Source organism: Ailuropoda melanoleuca, chromosome 7, assembly GCF_002007445.2.
Source record: "Ailuropoda melanoleuca isolate Jingjing chromosome 7, ASM200744v2, whole genome shotgun sequence".
Taxonomy (NCBI): domain Eukaryota; kingdom Metazoa; phylum Chordata; class Mammalia; order Carnivora; family Ursidae; genus Ailuropoda; species Ailuropoda melanoleuca.
In genome coordinates, this window is record NC_048224.1 from 29877868 (window position 1) to 29897952 (window position 20085).

General features: G+C 40.6%; 1 protein-coding gene across 5 annotated transcripts in view; it reads left to right on the top strand.

The window, feature by feature from the left end:
• Nucleotides 1-11196, top strand: part of NR4A3 (nuclear receptor subfamily 4 group A member 3) — a 36367-nt gene extending 25171 nt beyond the window's left edge. For all 5 annotated transcript variants that reach the window (XM_034664194.1, XM_034664196.1, XM_034664192.1 and 2 more), the window contains one exon: nt 7952-11196. In XM_034664194.1, coding sequence (XP_034520085.1) covers nt 7952-8199 — 248 coding nt within the window. In that variant the 3' untranslated portion in view covers nt 8200-11196. The remainder of the gene's footprint in view (nt 1-7951) is intronic.
• The last annotated feature ends 8889 nt before the right edge of the window (nt 11197-20085 follow it).

The following is a 20085-nucleotide window of genomic DNA, read 5'->3' on the forward strand; positions in this document are numbered from 1 at the left end:
TTTCTCTGGACTGCAGTTTCCCCATCTGTAAAATGGGGATGACAACACTTATTCTATGAAGCAGCAGTAAGGATTATAGGAAAGTTGGTTTGTGATGTAGCCAAACTGGATTCAGAATAGGCATTTGACCCACCTACTGTCCATCCTGGAGTGACAGTAACAGGGACCCCCTCAAAGTAAGCACATGCCTGCCCCTGCCCCTTGAAAACCCTAGGGAGTCCAAAACCAAACTCGGTGGCATGAGGAAGCTGGTGGTGGCTTTAGGAGGTGTTATGTTGGTGAATCTCTCCTTGGATACTTGAGAGGCTCAAGGAGGACGCTGGTATTGAAGAAATGAAGCTGCACTTGCCTAGCGCTCGGGCACAGGGGGCCCTTGTCCTTTGTGGGGTAGTCCCGGTTCCTGCCCTCAGTCCTGCCAGCCTGTGCAGAGCTGTCCTAGGTGCTGTGGTTAACACCCACAGGAAAAATAACTCTTCTTCTCTCATTTCTGCACCTTGCAGTACTTTGCGGTTTGCTGGTTGGGAGGGGCTTTGAAATAAAAGCAAGCATCAGGAAATGGCACAAAGTGTGATGTCTGGAAAACAGTGGTGTGCGCCTGTTGCAGGTAGTCATTTCCCTGTGAATGTGGGCTCCCAGGAAATCCTGTCTTCGGAATAAGCTCCACTGATAGTCCAGGGTGATTGTGGGGCTGCGATCAGTTGGGCTTCTGGCATCAGAACACTCATCCCAAAATCGTCTGCTCCTACACCACAGGGAAGAACTCATGAAAAGGAAATGAGCTGTTAGAAGCTTAACCAATCTCTTTTCCAGGAAAATTATGAAGAATCTGGGCAGTATTAGAAGTTGGCACACACATGGCTTTTATTTTCTACTTCTTTTTTTCTGCTTCTTCCACCTGTCTCTAGGCCTCCTTCTGAAAAACTAGGTGGTGAGGTGGGGCAGGAAATGGTTTCTTTCAGATCGCTCTCATTCCCCACAGTTGTGGTTGTCAAATGTTTTTTAAGTCCCCAGTTTATCTGCCCTAACTGTCTTCTTTCACCGGTGTCCCATCCCTGACATGGGAGCAACAGCAATGCTTTGCTTCTGATGGGATACCGGTGACGTGAGGTCTGGGAACAGTTAATTATGTTTCATCCATAAGAAGACCCCCAAACAGAAAGTTAGTGTGGAATTACCATGTTATAAGTATCCACTCATTAAATAAATATTGAGGGCCTACTATGTGCCAGGCTTGGTGTCAGTCTCTCAGGATGCCAAGATGAGCCATGCATCAGTTCTACTGTCAGAAAGGGTATGTATAGCCTTCTAGGAAGTCATACGCGATTAGGATGCAATGAACTCGATGTGTGGCGGTTAGTGTCCAGGTCCTTAAAAGCAAGAGATTCGGTGCAGGGGGAGTCCGGATTACTGCTCATGTGCTGTGCTGGTCATGAATGGCTTCCCAGGGAGGTAGCATGGTGCAGATGGCTCAGGCATGTCGTGGGGGCCAGGAGTGGCTAGGGCAGAGCCTTCCTCAGCTTTCCTGTGCATGAACTCACTAAGCATCTTGTTAAATTGCACATTCCGATGAGGCAGGTCCAGGGCAGGGCCTGAGACTCTGCATTTCTAGCAAGCGCCCAGGTGATGTTGATGCTGCTGGTGCAGGGACCACACTTGAGGAGCAAGGAACAATGAAAGCTATTGGTAATTAGGATTCCATGAAATTAATAATAGCTACCATTTTTAAATACCCAGTGCCAGGTACTGTGCCGAGGGCTTTACATGTGCTCTTTTGTTGAATGTTGTTTAGTAAGTAGATCTAGAAAGATCTGGGATGGATTACAGCAGAGAGGGAACCAGAGGGACCAGGCAAGAGCTATGGAAACGGTGTAGTTAGTAGTTACTGCAGACCTAACTCAGAGGCAGTGAGATTGAGAGGAGGAGCTAGATGCAAAAAACATCACGGAGATAATAATCAGTTGATTAACTACAATGGGCAGGGGGAGGAATCATTAGACATGGTTGTGAGAGCGATGGGGAGGATGGTGAAATCCTTCCTAGGCAAACTCAAGAGAAGTGGCTGATTTGAAGAGGATGTTAATGAGTTGAGTTTTAGACATAGAGGATACTTGCTAATATTTTTTAAGTACTTAACTGTATGCTGGCATTGTCCCAAATACTTCACATGTATTCATTCATTTGATTCTCACCACAACCCACAAGGAAGGTACCCTTATCAGCCCTATTTTACAAACATGGAAACAGACCCAAGGTCACTGGGCTTATAAGTGGCAGAGCTAGGTTTTACATACAGGAAATCTGGCTCCAAAGCTTCTTTGTGCTAGGTTTTAGAGTTTGTGGAGTTCTTTACCATTGTGTGCTGCTCATTAACTTCCAACTTTATATTTATTCTCAGCAGCCCACGTGTTTAGTATCATTTAATCATATTTTACAGGCCATTGTTCCTCCATGTACATATTCATTGAACAGATAGTTACTTGTGTCTCCTATGTAGTAAGCTTGGTGTTGTAGGTAGTTTCCTAATGGTAGGAAAACACAGTCCATGCCCCCATGGAGCTTACATTTAATGGAGGAAGCAGATAAGTAGATAAATAGCTGATTTCGCCCTGTTATATCCTTCAAGGGGAAAAAATAGAATGCTGTAGGAGAATATGACCTAAACTGGGAGCAAAAAGGCAAGTTCCCTTGAAGAAATGTTTGATCTGCAATCTACAGGATGAGTAGATCTTAACTGGGTGAAAAGGGAAAACCATGAGCGCAGACCTTAATAGCTCTATTATATTACTCCATCTCTCCCTCTCTCTCCCTTTCTCTCCCTCTTTTCTCTCTCATATTCCTTCCCTTTCCCCCTCCCTCCCTCCCTCTTCTGTCTCCTCCCCCCACCTGCCTCCCTTCTTCTCTCAGCATGGATAGCTGAAATTGCATAGGAATCCAACAGTTTCTTTAGATACTAACACCACACAGGTCAGGAATATGATCTATTGTCTGTCTGTTTTGTTCACTGTTCTACCCCAATGGCTATAACATTGCTAGGCACAAAATAGGTACTCCATATGTACGTATTTGTTGAAAGAAGTAATTAATCAATTAGTCAATTAGGTACACAGTAAGTAGGAAGGAGTTACAGGGAGGCTGAATTCATCTCAGGATGAAGAACATTCTAATATAATGTTCAAGGCATCCTGGTAATAGAAACATGTCTGGACTTGGAGCAAAAGAAATTAGCCACTTGCTGAATTTGACTGTGAGCAAGTCACTTAACTCTGTGAGCCTGAGCCTTCTTATCTATTAAATAAAGATCATCTTTGCACTGCCTGTTTCACAAGGATGTTGAAAGGGCGTGATAAAATAATCTAAGTTAAAGAGTATGATATAAGGGGCTACTAAGTACATTGCTATTACCCAGCTCGTGCTGCGCACTGTCTTTGTGACATCTCCGTAGGGATTCTTGTCTTGGGTGGGAGTGTGAACTAAATGACTCAAATCCTTTCCAACTCCTAGGTACTAGGATCGTGACACATAAATCCGTTACTTAACCATTTCTATAAGATGCATCTTAAAGTTTTGGATACAAAAAGCTGAGTTAAAATAAGGAAATACTAGATAAAAATGATGTAGCTCGAAGAGCAAGAAATGCCAGAAGAGCTTGTTTTGTTTAGTGGTGGACAAAGACCCTACACTAAAATCTGTGTGTGACTCTCTAGGAAGGGGGAAATCCACATGTCCGATTTCCCCCAGATTTGAGGAAGTCTGTCTGTCAGCACTGCAGCCATGTTTACCCGGCACCAAAAAGAAAAGAGGTCCCTTAAACTATAAAACATCAGTGATTGGTGTTTTAAGGAATTTCTGATTACTAGGAAGGTCCCAGACACTTAGCGACTCCCTGGTGATTTGGAAATCTTGCTAGCTGCTGGCGCTCGTTTGCATGGAGACTGAATCTTATCTCAGCCCTTTTGAAAAAGTAAAGAAACCACAAATCCAGTTAGCTGTTCAAGACAACAAAGAAGGTGCCTTTGGCTTCTAATAGGAGTGTCTCTGAATTCCTCAAGGAATTCCAGGCCTAGGGTTGATCCAGCTGGCAGGGAGGTATCGATCTCCACTTGAATTCACTGAATAAATAATGGTTGCCATAGTTATGGAGCAATCACAACTGGTTGGAGAGCAGGGAGAACTCTGAGGCACCTACTGTGAGTTTGGCCATGAGAAAGTCTAGTTACAAGGTTCCATAATCAACCCCTTCCCCAAATCCAGCCAACACCTTGCTCCATTTCTTTATCCCGAAGACGAATATGGGATCATGAATAAAATGCCAGACATGGGGCACTGAAAGGAAGGCAAAGTTTAAATCAGTGGATTGGTATTTTATTCTTGCTAAAGCCTCTCCCTCCCCCTGGGTTGTGAACCTAATTTGGTATAGTGCGGTATTAATGGAATTTACTCTCAGCAAGATGACTGTTTGATCATGTTAGGGCGGCTAGAGAAACCAAATCCCAGATTGTTCTATGTTAACAGTTTAATATACAAATACTGCTAACTTGGAAATTTTAAAAGGAAGGAAAAGAGTGAGCTGACAATCTCATAAATATTCTCACTTTTCTGTTTCCTTTCTCCCTTCTCTATATGCAGAAATAAATTTTGCATAGATGTCATCACCACTTAGATACCATTTTATATTCTCTTCTTTCTTTAATGTGATATTACATATTTTTCCATGTTGCTTTATAGTCTTCCTATTTGTCCTTTCTGATGTCTACAGAATCTTCCATTATGTGCATACACCATTTAGCGGTTTCCCTATTCTTCCACCCTTTCTCTTTTTCCCAGTTTTTTAATAGATACTGCTACCCCCAATGTCTTCGTGCATACAGTTTGTCTTCCACTGAATTTCTCCTTCAGATAAATTCCCAAGAGTAGGGTTACTTGGTCAGAGGCTATGAGCATTTTACAGCTCTCGAAGTTACTGCCAAACTTGCAGTCTGCTTTTTTCTTGGGGGAGGAGGGGGGGTGGGGAATAAAACTTTAGGAAAAACACCGTTGCAGGCAGAATTTCTCTTAAAGTTCACTCCTGGGTGCGTCTTTTGAGGCTAAACAAAGGGATTGTGTATGCAGTAAAGGTAAACATAGAGGACAGGTTTGCACCTGGGCTAATAGTTTCCTGGAAAAAGCAAAATCATGCACTGCAAAGCTTGGGAAGTTGGGGACTTCAGCGTTTTGTTTGACCCTGCGGTTGCCAACCGTTTGCCCCGCGGCAGGCACTGTTGCAGGGGCTGACGGCACCGTGCGTGTAGCACTCTGCCGCTGGCAGAGGGCTTTCCTGTAGCAGCATCGTAGTTAAGCCTCACAATAACCCACGGAAGTAAGTTTTATTGTAATTGTGCTTTTTCTTTCAATTTATTTTGTAATATTTAGGACACACAGAAGAGGGGGTGCCTGGCTGGCTCAGTCTGTAGAGTATGCAACTCTTGATTCAGGGTTGTGAGTTTGAGCCCTACATTGGGTGTACAGATCACCTAAAAAATAAAATCTTGGGGGGCCTGGGTGGCTTAGTCAGTTAAGTGTTCGACTCTTGATTTCAGCTCAGGTTGTGATCTCAGGGTTGTGAGATCGAGCCCCTGAGTCAAACTTAGCACTAGGCATGGAGCCCGCTTAAGATTCTTTCTCCCCCTCTGCCCCTCCCCTCCCAGCCTCCCCACCCCCATTCTCACACGCCTGTGTGCATATGCACCTGCACACTCTCTTTAAAAATAAAATAAAAAAATAAAATAAAATAAAATAAAATCTTGAAAAAAGAGGCACACAGAAAGGAACAAAGAATACAATAAAGACTTGTATATCTACCACCCTGTAATCCCTATTTTCCTAGAAGGACATTGAGCCTCAAAGAGATGAGGTCACATGGCTAGAAAGTAACAGAACCAGAAATGGAACCCAGCTCTGTCTGGCTACACATCCAGTGCCCTTTGCTCTATATTATGGTGCACGGAGATGAGACGCCTGCAATTTACAATCCAACCAAGATGCTGCTAGCAATTTTCACGGTTGTAGTTTAATGTAATTATAACACATCAGAGCTGGAAGGGACCTTAGAGGTCATTAAGTCCAACCTCCTCCTTTTAAGATAAGCCTTAAAGAGGGAGGAACTCACCCAAGTCATACACAACTAGCCAACCTAGGGAAGAATGCAGATCTCCTGGTTCCTGGGCATCCTTTGATTTAGGGCAAGAGAAGAAAGAAATGCCTGGATATTGCTTCATTTTGCTAATTGACTGTTTTTGTTTTTGTTTTAAGGAAATAACTCCCCTAACAAAAATATCCCCAACTGAGGATTAAGAGTATACTTATCTTGATGATGACTCAGTAATGTACAGAATTGTTGAATCACTGAACACTTTCGTACACCTGAAACTATTACAGTGCTGTAGGTTAATTATTCCGGAATCTAAAAAAATTTTTTAAAAATATATCCCCAACTGAAAAAATAAACGTAGGAAAAACTAGGCACTGTTGTTTGATTTCCTTTTGGAAGGATGTCTTCCACCTCACAAGAATTATTGTTTTACATGTAAATATGCTTAGAGATTAGAAAAACCCTGACTGAGATAACCAGGGACAAGCTCTTCTCTCAGGAAAGAGACTTTGGTGTCTAAATGCTGAGAGAGAGCTAAGTGATTTGTACTGGACGTGAGGCTCTTTTCTGATTAGAGATGCAACATTGCTCTGGGGCAGGAGGACAAAATCTTTGGGACTTTGGGAAAATCCCTTAACCTTAAAATAAAATAGGAGATCATAATATTTAACATGGGGATCCCTTTCTGTATTGTTCCATAAAATACAAGATACAGGTGTTCATGTCTTGCTACCTTGTAAAATGCCTGCAGTGCCTCTTTCTGGGCCTCTTCCCTTCTCTTCGACTTTTCCATCGTCACAGCAGGGAGACATGTGTATTTTGTACCGAGCGCCAGGTGTAGGTCAATAGGTGTTTCAAGGGGGGCCAAAAACAAGGAAAAGAAAGCTGGATTCTTCTCAGTGCTTGTTAGCACGAAAACACAAGAAATGCGCTTTGTGCTGGGTCTCGTGGGGCAGCCCCTGCATTAGCAAATGGAACTTACAGAACCCCCTTTGCCCACCTGTTAAGATGGGAACGTGAATTCATTTGCCTGGATGTGTTTCTTTGTCACACTGAAAAAGTATTGCTTCCTGACCAGGCTTTTGTAGGATAATGTCTGCAAAATAGTTACCACTCTGTCTTTCATTCAGTGTGGCTGTGTGCGAGGAATGGTGTGCTTCCCCTAAGTTGGTCCTCCCAGAAACCCTAAATTAGGGACGATCCTCACCTTCATTTTACAAGGAAACTGGGGCTCAGAAATTAAGGGGCTAACTCAGGGACACACAGCGAGGAAGTGGCGGGACTGGGATTCAAGCCCTGGTCCCATTTAATACCAAAGGCCACGAGTGACCTCTAGGACGGAGGCACTTGGATTATAAAATGCCATCCCAACTGGTGCAAGAAGGCACAGGCCTCAATTCGGGATTCAAAGTCTCTTAAGATGGGGGTGCCTGGGGCACCTGGCTGGCTCAGTCTGCTGAGCATCTGCCTTAGGCTCAGGTCATGGTCTCAGGGTCCTAGGATTGAGGCCCACATCCAGCTCCCTGCTCAGTGGGGAGTCTGCTTCTCTCTCTGCCCCCCCTGCCCCCACTCATGCTGTCTCTCTCCCTTTCTCTCTCTCTCAAATAAATAAATAAATAAATAAATAAATAAATAAATAAGATGGGGGTGCCTGGTTGGCTCAGTCGGTAGAGCATCTGACTCTTGATCTCAGGGTCATGAGTTCAAGCCCCACGTTGGGCATGGAGCCTACCTTACAAAAAAAAAGAAAAGAAAAAACAGAAAAAAACAAAGTCTCTTAAGATGTAACTGACCCCTAAGTTGCCCTTTTCTATCCCTCTGCAGAACGACATGGGTTAAAAGAACCAAAGAGAGTGGAGGAGCTATGCAACAAGATCACAAGCAGCTTGAAAGACCACCAGAGCAAGGGACAGGCTCTGGAGCCCAGCGAGCCCAAGGTCCTGGGCGCCCTGGTAGAACTGCGCAAGATCTGCACCCTGGGCCTCCAGCGCATCTTCTACCTGAAGCTGGAAGACTTGGTGTCGCCACCTTCCATCATCGACAAGCTCTTCCTGGACACCCTGCCTTTCTGAACGGGAGCAGCCGGAGCGGGGAGCCGCCTCGGTGGCTAGCACCTGCTTGCTAAGCAGCAGAGGAATGGGTCTGGACACCTACCATTTTCTGTCCTTCCTTAAGAGAAAAAGCAGCTCCTGTAGAAAAGACTTTTTTTTTTTTTTTCTGGCACTTTTCCTTACAACCTAAAGCCAGAAAACTCGCAGAGTATTGTGTTGGGGTTGTGTTTTATATTTAGGCTTTGGGGTTGGTGTGGGAGGGGAGGGTATAGTTCATGAGGGTTTTCTAAGAAATTGCTAACAAAGCACTTTTGGACGATGCGATCCCAGCAGGAAAAAAAAAGGATACTATAACTGTTTTAAAACTCTTTCTGGGGAATACAATTATAGTTGCTTTGTATTTAAAAACAAGAACAGCCAAGGGTTGTTCGCCAGGGTAGGACGTGTCTTGAGGTTGATCTTTAGAATATACTTCCTGTATCAAGGGTATGTATGTGGTGCAAACAAGGCAGAAATTCTCTCTTCTTAATTTCTCTCTTCCTTTATTTTATTTTAACGAATGGTGAAAGATGAGGATTACCTATAAATCAGACATAGCAAAATGATAATGGCTCTTCGCTTCCATATACAAGTGCAATTTTTAAAGTGCTGTCTTACTAAGTCTTGTTTAACAACTCTCCTTTATTTTATATTGAAAAAAAAAGGAGGCAGTCATGTTGGCAAATGACACATGTTAATTTTCCTAGCAGAGGCTTTGTCCACCTGCCCTGTAGTACCCTTCTGAGGGACAGTCCACCCAAGATTTTAGGTCCTCCTTAATGGATCCAGATCTCTGTCCTGACTGTCCAGCTGTCCTGAAATGGGCTCAGATTATAAAAGGGATTGCCTACAGCTGTTTTGGTTGTGTTCTATTAACCCAGACAGAGTTCCCTAAATTTGCTTCAGATAATAGCAACTGACTGACTCATTCAGAAGCCCCGGGAGCATTCAGTGAGTCTCAAGTGTTTGATCCCTAAATAAGAACACACAAATAAGTAGGAACTGATCGTACAGGGTAAACACCAGAGGTGATAAGATTTTTAAAATAGATATAATTTAACTTTTGTTATTGGTTACAAAGACAATTTTGGAGAGCAAGTGAGTCTTATTTAAAAAAATAATAGTATGAATGTGATTACTAGACAGGATTAGTGGGCTGCGTTTCAACATTCCGTGTTCGTACTCCCTTTTGTATGTTTATACTGTCGACGCCATATTACTATGAGATAATTTGTTGCATAGTGTCCTTATTTGTATAAACATTTGTATGCACGTTATATTGTAATAGCTTTGCCTGTATTTATTGCAAGACCACCAGCTCCTGGAAGCTGAGTTACAGAGTACTTAAATGGGGTGTTCACAGTGACTTGGATACACCAATTAGAAATTAAATAAACAAATATATATATAAATATAGCAGGTTACATATATATATTTATAATGTGTCTTTTTATTAACCATTTGTACAATAAATGTTACTTCCCATGCAGTTATTTTATGATTCATTTGCAGTGACTTTTAAGGCAGTACTGTTTAGCACTTTGATATTAAAATTTTGCTTATGTTTTGCTAAATTCGAATAATGTTTGAAGATTTTTAGGTCTAAAAGTCTTTATATTATATATTCTGTATCAAGTCAAAATATCTTTGGCCATTTTGCTAAGAAACAAACTTTGAATGTCAAACTGATGTCACGGTAGTTTTTGTTAGCTTTAAATCATTTTTGCTTTAGTCTTTTTAAAGAAAAAAATAACAAAACTATGCTGTTTATATTGTCATTAAATTATACAATCAAACAAATGCCAAATGAATTGCCTAATTGCTGCAAAGGATAACCCAGATTGCAAAGCATATATGGTTTTTTTCCCCCAAGAGTCATTCTGATACTTGATCATGTATTATGTTTGTGTGAGCTTTCATGAAAGATTATTATTTTTATATCCAGGTGATAGGGTCTGCAGTGTTAGGCTCTTGGAACATTAGACTTGTCAGCTTGTCCCCCGCCCCTTCGAAACTCATAGAGGAGAAAACTGGGGCCCAGCAAAAGTAAAAATTGCCCAAGGTCCAATAGGCTAGTACCAGAGTCAAGACTAGAACCTAATTCTCCTTTCCACAGTGTTTTTATCAACTTCTTGTATCTATAGGAAAACAGGCTTTTAAAAATAACCACTGATATTTACATTTTACCTGATAACCGTGAGTAAAGTAGTACTTTTGCATTAATTTTTTTGAGCTTATATGCAAACATAATAAACATTATTAAATATCAGGAAAGCTAACATTTCGTACAAGGTAGCTTCAGACCAAATTCAAATTGAATTTGAATAAATTAGAAATACTGTGCATACATAACCCTTTTGTGCACCATTAGTATTGGAAAGTTAAACCTTGTTTTTTGTCATGTCCATAATAGAAAAACAAAACAAACAGAAAAACCGGAGCCCTGGAGACATGCTGTTATTTTTTATTTTTAAACCCATCAGATTTAAGGAAAAGACTTTTTAGTTGTGATTAGTTGGAAGGAATGAAGGTTTTTAGTTATAGGTCCAGACACTAGTGTTGAAAATAAAGGTTATAGCCAGTGTTCTTCTGTCTTCCATAGTTGTTAAGAACTATGAGAGCCTCCCACGTAATCCATCAATTCAACTCTCTTCTTTTGTCTTAATGTTGACACACAAGTTTATACAGAGTGGATGACCAAACTAGCTCAGAAGAGGACAGCAAGAATTAAAGCAGGTGATTCTTCCCTTGTGGGAGAGCTCTCTCAGTGTGAACATGCCTTCTGTGGGCGGAAATCAGGAATCCACCAGCTGTTAATGGAGAGTGCCTTGCTTTCATTTCAGACAGCAGAGTTTTCCAAAGTTTCTCTGCTCTTCTAACAGCATTGCTCTTTAACGTGTGTTAACCTGTGGTTTGAAAGAAATGCTCTTGTACATTAACAATGTAAATTGAAATGATTAAATTAAATTACATTTTATCAACGGCTACCGATGTGTTGAATAAGCATGCTTCATTTAACAGTATTCTCTTCATCATGTATGTAATAGTATTTGCTTAAACACGTCCCCAAATGGATTTTTTTAAAGGCTTACTAATGCTGAAAAATTAATAGGCATTCTGAATTGGAAATATATTAAACCTCACTGATTGGGAAGAAGGACATTCTAAATTCAATAACCATTTATTGACTACTTCCTGTGGACAAAGCCCTGCTGCGTGCTTTGAGGAGATGCAAACATGCACAATGTTTGAAGCTATTTTCTTTCAACTATATATAGACAGATCATATATATTTGATATACATAACTATATTATATATATATATATATATATATATATAATGGAGCTAGTAATTTGTTGCCTAAAAATATTCTTTAAGGGTATGAAGGATTTATTTCTATATCAAGATGATGGGATATCAATTGTTTATGAACCAGAATTTACAAGAATCAGGATTAGAGTTCTCCAAGACAGATCAGCACTCTTTGTTTTTTTGCTGACACCACTACTCTATATTGCCTAGAAACCCCTCTCAGTGGGCAATGCAAATGCAACTTTCATTCAACTCTACCCCAAACATCATATATTCTGGATTAGGGTAAATGTCTTTTGTGTGTGCATTGACGGCTGTAAAAAAGAAATGTGGAGCTGCACAGTTTAGTTCATCAGTTCATACACAAAGAATTTTCTGTGGCATCTAAGTGCTGTGTTTAGTCTAGGGGCCAACCCTTCTTGCTTCTTAGCAGTGCCTCCATTTCCTCAACTGTACAGTGTGATGAGTAAGAAAAGAATGAGAGATATGGTGGAGCTCCATCTTGCAAATGAATTTAAATATAGGTGCTTAGCCGAAGGAGACGCCAGAGGCAAAAGTCTGGTTTGAACGAGGAGGGACGTGGGAAGTTCAGGACTAAATAAGGGGCAGATGCCTGTAGTTGAAATTTCCATAAGTTAAATGCACAAAAACAACACAAGAAGCTAATTGTTGACTTTTTTTAAAAAACTGGGGTAAAATACACATAAAACTTACATTCTTAACCATTTTTAAGTGCACAGTTCAGTGATGTTAAGTACATCCGCACTGTTGTTTAACCAATAGCCAGAACTCTTTTCCTCTTACACAACTGAAACTCTATAGCCATTAAAAAATAACTTCCCATTCACTCCTCCTGCAGGTCTGGTAACCACCATTCTCTCTGTCCTTATGAGTTTGACTACTGTAGGAACCTCATCGGAGTGAAATCATACGATATTTGTCCTTTTGTGTCTGGCTTATTTCACTTAGCCTGATGGCCTCAATATTCATATTATGGTATGTGTCCTTTTTAAGGCTTAATAATATACATTGTTTGTATATACTACATTTTGCTTATCCATTCATGTGTCAGTGGACACTTGGGTGGTTTCCTCCTTTTGGCTATTGTGAGTAATGCTGCTATGAACATGGGTATACAGATATCTTTGCAGGACCCTGCTTTCAATTCTCTTGGCTAACTGTTGGCGTTTGAGCTTAAGGATATCAATGCTTGTCAAGGATAATCTTGATTATAAGTGATTTTTTGCCTCAGGCCCTGATATCAGACCTTCCCCATTTTTCTCTCTCAGAAGGTACCTGAGTTTATTCCATGAGCAAGCTGTTTGTAAACCTTTGTTCTAGGACTCAGCTAAAAATGGAAAGAGCTAAAATCTAAGAGCATTAAATGGTCCATCATCTTGTCCAAACACTTTTTGAAAAATTCCATACTTTGCCCAAGGGGTTGAGAATCCCATCAAATTTCAGAGAGGGTTTTTGCACCTTCTATTATCTGACACCCTTCATTCACCATGAACAAAATTCTTCAAAAAATGCTTCAGAAAATTCTTCCTCAGGGCTATCTCTGAGTTGCACTGTGACACAGACTACATTTTTTGTGTGTTCTGTTTTGCTAGCGTTGCACGGACAGTTTCATTCCTGTTTTATTTTTCCTTTGTCTCGCCCATCTCATGGTCCCATCAGCGAGCCAAAGGATCATTGGCCCCTTCTCCGATTACCTGCTGTGATGCTGGCCATCTCTCATGCAGGGCTTCTAAGGGCATTTGATTCAGGGGAAGAGAAGAGAGATCTAGTATTTATTAGGCGTCTATCATGTGTGTCAGACCCTCTGGTAAATACTTGCATACATGATCTCATTTAATACTTACTACTTCTGAGATGGTGTTGTCATCCCAGTCTGAAAGTGGGGAAAGAGGCTGGGAAGTACCTTGGCCAAGATCCTATTAGATTTGAACACATGTCAATATGTCTCTAGGACCCCTGGATGCATTCCTGCAGCTTAGTCTTTAGACTCCTGCTCCCCTCTGGAGCACAGAGATCATTTGCCCTCAGTTCCCTGCTCATCAGCAAGAGCTGAGGAATTTTGCCCAGGCACCGGGCTACCATCCTACACACAGACTCAACCTCATTTCCCTTCCTGTCAAACTTATCACCTGTCCTCCTCATCCCTCAGACTCTCGGACTCAAGGCCCCCACCATTTTGTCTCTAGGTCTCTAACTCTGTCCCTCACCAGGCTTATACCCAAAGAGTCTTCTTTTTTTTTTAGGATTTTGTTTTATTTGACAGAGAGAGATAGAGAACACTCGCAAGAGAGCACAAGCAGGGAGAGCTGCAGACGGAGAGGGAAAAGCAGACTCCTTGCTGAGCAGGGAGCCAGACGTGGGGCTCCATCCCAGGACCCTGGGATCGTGACTTCAGCCGAAGGCAGTCACTTAACCAACTGAGCTACCCATGTGCCCTGATGTTCCTAAGTATATAGAAAAAAACACACATGTGAGTATACTAGCTAACAAAGCTGCCTGCATATGATTCATTGTCCATTTATACATACTTAGGGTTTTTTTAATTTTAAAAAATAAAGAGTACATACTTCACATTTGTATTTTTGCTTTCCACGTTGCCAAGATTCCATGTGAAATTAAAATAATATAAAATTGGAAAAATAAAACTGATTAAAAAGAACAAAGTAAAATATATGCACAAAAAGCAGAAGTGATTTAAAACTAAAAAATAATTATAAAAATTATTTTTAAGGTCACTGTTTTTATTTTATTGCCTCTTTTTTTAAATCATTTTGTTTATTTCTTTTTTTCAACATGATAAGTTGCATTTCTAGCAAGTTCCCAGGTGATGCTGATGCTGTGGTCCTGGGACCACAGTTTAAAAACCACTAGTCTAGAGAGATTCTTGCCTATGTTTATCAGGAGATGTGTACAGAAATGTTCATCCCCTATTATCCCACCCCTGGACCCACCTCCCCTCTGGTAACCATCAGTTTGTTCTCTATCATTAAGAGTCTGTTTCTTGGTTTGTCTCTCTCTTTCTTTCCCCCTTATGTTCATTTGTTTCGTTTCTTAAACTCCACATATGAGTGAGATCATATGGTAATTTGTCTCTCTCTGACTTAGTTTGTTTAGTATTATAAATTATAAAATGATTTAAACGTATAAAACAACAATAAAACAAACATCTATGAACATACCATGCAATGCAAGAACTGTTGGAGTCTCTGTGCTTCCCCAGTTGTAGTCCCCTCTTCTCCCCATTAGCCTGAATTTTAGTTATCATTGCATATGTATACATTCTTAAACAACTTATTGTTTAGAGTTACATTTTTATTTTTTTTAAAGATTTTATTTATTTATTTGACAGAGAGACACAGCCAGCGAGAGAGGGAACACAAGCAGGGGGAGTGGGAGAGGAAGAAGCAGGCTCCCAGCAGAAGAGCCGGACATGGGACTCCATCCCAGAACGCCGGGATCAAGCCCTGAGCCGAACGACTGAGCCACCCAGGCGCCCCTAGAGTTACATTTTTAAAAGTTTATATTACCAGTATCATAAAGTATAAACTCTTCTGCAACTTGTTTCTTTGCTCAAAATTACATTGGGATTTATCTATGATATCACATAGCTCTAGTTTATTAATTTATTAATTTTCATTTTTAGCACTCCTTTTAGTACATTGTAATTTCTTTATTCATTTTCCTGTCAGTGGATATCTAAGTTATTTCTATATTCTTGCTATTGCAAGCTATTTTTGTACACATCTCCAGATAAACACAGGCAAGAATCACTCTAGGTTAGTGGTTTTCAAAGTGTGGTCCCAGGACGAATAGCATCAGCATCTCCTGGAACTTGCTAGAAATGCAGATTTTCAGGGGCGTCTGGGTGGCTAAGTCAGTTAAGCACCTGCCTTTGGCTCAGGTCCTGATCCCGGGGTCCTGGGATCAAGCCCTACGTCAGGCTCCCTGCTCAGCGGGGAGTCTGCTTCTCCCTCTCCCTCTGCAATCTCTCTCACTCTTGCTCTCTCTCAAATAAATAAATAAAATCTTTAAAAAAAAAATGAAATGCAAATGTTCAGGCCCCACCCCATAGGTACTGAATCAGAAATTCTAGGGGTGGGGCCCAATGATCTGTGTTTTAACAAGCCCTCCACATGATCATGGTGTATACGAAAGTTTGAATCACTGCCTTGGGCTTACCAAGAATTAGAGCAGCAAGGCTATGGGGTATACAAACCTTCTCCTTTACTAGATACACCAGTTTGCTTCCAAAGGGTTTGTACCAGTTTACACCCTCAACAACAGTGTATGAGAATGCCTACTGTTCTAGACCTTCCTCCACACTTGGATTCATCAGAATTTTTTGTTTTAGCTAATCCATTGGTTATAATATAGCATCTTGTTGTGCTTTGTACAAGTACGAATAGAATTGCCATCAGGATTTATCGACAGTTCTTTGTGTGAACATGTTTTATTTCTCTAGAGTAAAAACCTAGGAGTGGAATTACGGGGTAGGTTTAAGCTTATAAGAAGCTGCCAGATCTTGCTACGCAGAACTAGAATATCTAACCAGGCATGTCGTTGTTCAGGATAAACCCATTTTCCAGACTTCCACAGTGAGGCATGGTCTTGGCCCAGGTAAATGGATGTAAGCCAATGGATGTAAGTGAAAGGGTCATCTGGTTACTATCTCCTATGTGTCACTCTCTCCTTCCAGATGGCACTTGACAGTGGCCTTCTAGAGACAACATTATTCTTGTCTGGCCCCAGAAAGTGGCTCTATGGGTGGAAATTTGAAGTCGGAAAAGAATCAAGAGTAGAACCATGATAGCTGATATTTTAGGATGGCTTATACAGACTGCTGGTCTTGGAATAGAGCTGATGTGTATTGTAACCCACATGTTCGCTGGGGCCCCTTCTACCTAGGATTTAGAAGAGATTATTTCGAACTCACTAATCCACAAAGCAAAAAATCCGAAGACTTCCTGGAGATATCTGCAAATTCTGCCAATTTTTACATTAGTTCTAGCTTTGGGGTCCCACATCTATTTAGCTCTGCTAATGGACTGTCTTGCTGTATTTCGGTATCCTCCCTATTTCTGATGTTGCTCTTGAAGTGGAACTTAGATGTTTTCCTTACCTTCCACCCCAATACCACATACAGGACTTTCCCAGGTTCTAGAAACCTATCTTAAGCAACAGCTGGTATCTTTTACCCCTGGTTTATTCCTCTCTCGACCTTCCATCTGGAGCATGGATGCTACCTTAGACTATGGAGATAAGGGTACATCTTAGGGATTGGAGAAAAGTAAGTTGAAAGGAATAAGGACCTCAGAGGGTTGTTTTTGTTTTGTTCTGTTTTGTTTTTGAGAAGAGATACCCTCTCAGTTCTGGGTTGCTTGTTTCTAAACTTTGCATAAAAGAGAAATAAGTTCCTTGTTTAAACTACTGTTACTTTGAGTTTTTTCATTACTCAAAGCTGACCTATATCCCAACTAAGACATATAAGATGCAAGAAACATAGTTCATCTGCAGCATAGGCTAAAAAAAAAAAAAAAAAAAAAAAAAGGTCAGGAGTATTAAGGATAGTGACTCAAAATGAATCATTCATGTTTTGAGGCTACCAAATAAGCTAAAGATATCTCAGGTCACAATTATTTATTTATTTATTAATTCCTTGATTCACTCAGCTTTGAACTAGGTCCCGTGTTGCTAGTTCTCCATAACCTTGTAGACCTAACACTGCCTGCCCCCTCATAGTCTTAATTCTTTTTTCTTATGGTTTCTCTCTTACCACCTTCTAATTTCACTTTTGCCACTAACCATCTTATTCAGCATTTTCCAATTCTTATTCCTAAGAGAGAAAATCTGATAGATTTAGTTCAACTTTTCTTTCTAGGCCAACTGTAAGTCCCCGAACAATCTAGGAATTAGGTGCCCTCTAGACATCTCTGGTCCAATCAGCTATGGTTGAAGAAGAACATGCATTGACCCTTCAGAAAATATTGTGACTTGTGGCTCCTGGGTAGTTCAGTTAGTTAAGTGTCCGACTCTTAATTTCTGCTCAGGTCATGATCTCAGGGTCGTGGGATAGAGCCCCCTGACGGGCTCCTCACTCAGTAAGGAGTCTGCTGGAGATTCTCTCTCTCGCTCTCCCTTTGCCCCTCCCCCCCACCTGCTTTCTTTCTTGCTCTCTCTCTAAAATAAATAAATAGATCTTTAAAAGAAAGAAAGAAAGAAAATACTGTGACTCGAATAGTCTCACTCTGAAGGAGCTGTAAACATAGTGGCTCTGCGACTATCATGGCTAGTATAGTAGGAAACTTGACTTGGCTAATGGGCCCAGTTGTGGAGACAGCTTTGGTAGAATCATTCCTTCTTGATCTCCTTAGTGCCTAGCACAATGTCTGGTTCCCTAGAACCCTTAGAAAATGCTTCTTGAGTGAATGCAAGGTAGATATTCACTGATGGGAATGAGAGATGGAGAACATATCAAATTCCCAAATTCCATATGTCCTTTCAAAGTTGGTATCTAGAGCCAAAGGTCTAGTTTCATATTTTTCTGAACTTCAATGTAAAAAAAAAAAAGGACAGAAAGGAAATCAACACAATCCTAGGGAAGGTTTATTTTTTTCCTTTCCTTTAGAAAGCAGCTGTCAGTTTAACTTATCCCAAAATACTGTCAGTGATGAGCATGACTGAAAATGCGTTTTATCTGTAATTAGAGAGATTACATTAAACACTATTATTTGCAGACACACATTGAATTAACCCTAATCGAGGCTAGCAAATAGTAGAGCCTGCCTATTTTTTGCCCCAAAATTTTTAGAAAATTGTGACAGTTGACACACGAGGGACAATGCTGACTAGATTTCTTTCCATCAAATACCAGACAGTAATTGTAATTGCCTTTAAAAATGTTTTAAGCAGTTTTGTTAGTAAATCAGAAGTTGCCACAAATCATGCTGAATAGTTTCTAAACATGGGGGTTGTTAACTGTGCATTCCAATATGAGTTTAATGAATTGATTTTCTAAGGAATTTAACTTTGCATCTGTTTTCTGGTGTAATTAATTCACTCTGATTAATGTGATTAGCATGGATATCAGTGGATTACGCATGATGCCCTTTATTTATTCACTTATTTTTAATCTGCCACACTGTCCATTGGGAAATTATATAAGTGCTTTTGGGGGAAACATCTTGCTGGAGACTCTGATCACATTGGATTACTGCAAAGCGGAATCCTGGTAGGAATTTACTAATTATTCACGGGCTGTGCAGCAATGTACTTTTGTTTGAGGGACCTGTTAAAATTTACACAGTCCTTGCTTTTAAAGAGCTTATAATTCAGAGGGGAAGATGAGACAAATGGTCCAATGCAAGTCACTCACAGGAAGAATGTCTTCAGATTCTTTGTCTGAGCACCTCTCCCCTACTCTCCTTAAATAATCCTATTCCTCAGAATGTCCCCCTCTTCTCTAATGCCTCCCACTATCTTGAGTGGTTCTAGTCATACCTCAACTACCACTCCCAAATCTATGTGTCTAACTCAGTCCTTCTCCATGAGCTCCAGACCTGGAGGTTCCAGATGCCTCCAGATATATTTTCTTGGATATCCCATAAGTATTTCAAATTTAACAAACCCAAGTTCGTGATTTCCAAGCAAACATGCCCCTCCTGTCTTCCCAAACTCTATAAATCACTCCTCCATCCATGCAATCATCCAAGCTAAACTAGTATTGTGAGTCTCAGAACAGGAAAGGATTCATTTCTTCTCCAAGATTCTCAAAATTTAATGTTCATCTTCAGTGCTCATTGGAATCATCTGGAAATCTGATTAAAACACAGTTTCCTGAGACTTGTGCCCAGAAATTCTGATTCAGCAGTCTGGAGTGGGGATCTGTGACACCAATGCTATTGGTCTGGGGACCACATTTTGAGAACAATTGCCCTAGAGAATGAAAAGAATGCAGGCACATTTCCATGATCTACCAAATCACTATGTGAGGAATCATTGCTGGAGAATGAAAGCCCAGGAAGAAAATCTCCTCTGTTTACCCAAAGGATACAAAAATACTGATTCGAAGGGATACCTGCACCCCAATGTTTATAGCAGCATTATTTACAATAGCCCAATTATGGAAAGAGCCCAAATGTCCATCAACTGATGAATGGATAAAAAAGTTGTGGTATATATACAATGGAATATTACTCAGCCGCAAAAAGGAATGAAATTTTGCCATTTGCAACGATGTGGATGGAGCTAGAGAGTATTTATGCTAGGCAAAATAAGTCAGAGAAAAACAAATAGTGTATGATTTCACTCATATATGAAATCTAAGAAACAAAATGTTGAACATAGTGGAGGATAAAAGAGGCAAACAATAAAACAGACTCTTAACTATAGGGAACAAACTGAGGGTTGCTGGGGGGGATGAGTTAAATGGATGATGGGTATTAAGGAGGGCACTTGTGATGAGCACTGGGTGTTGTATGTAAGTGATGAATCAGTAAATCTGACACCTGAAACTAATGTTATATTGTATATTAACT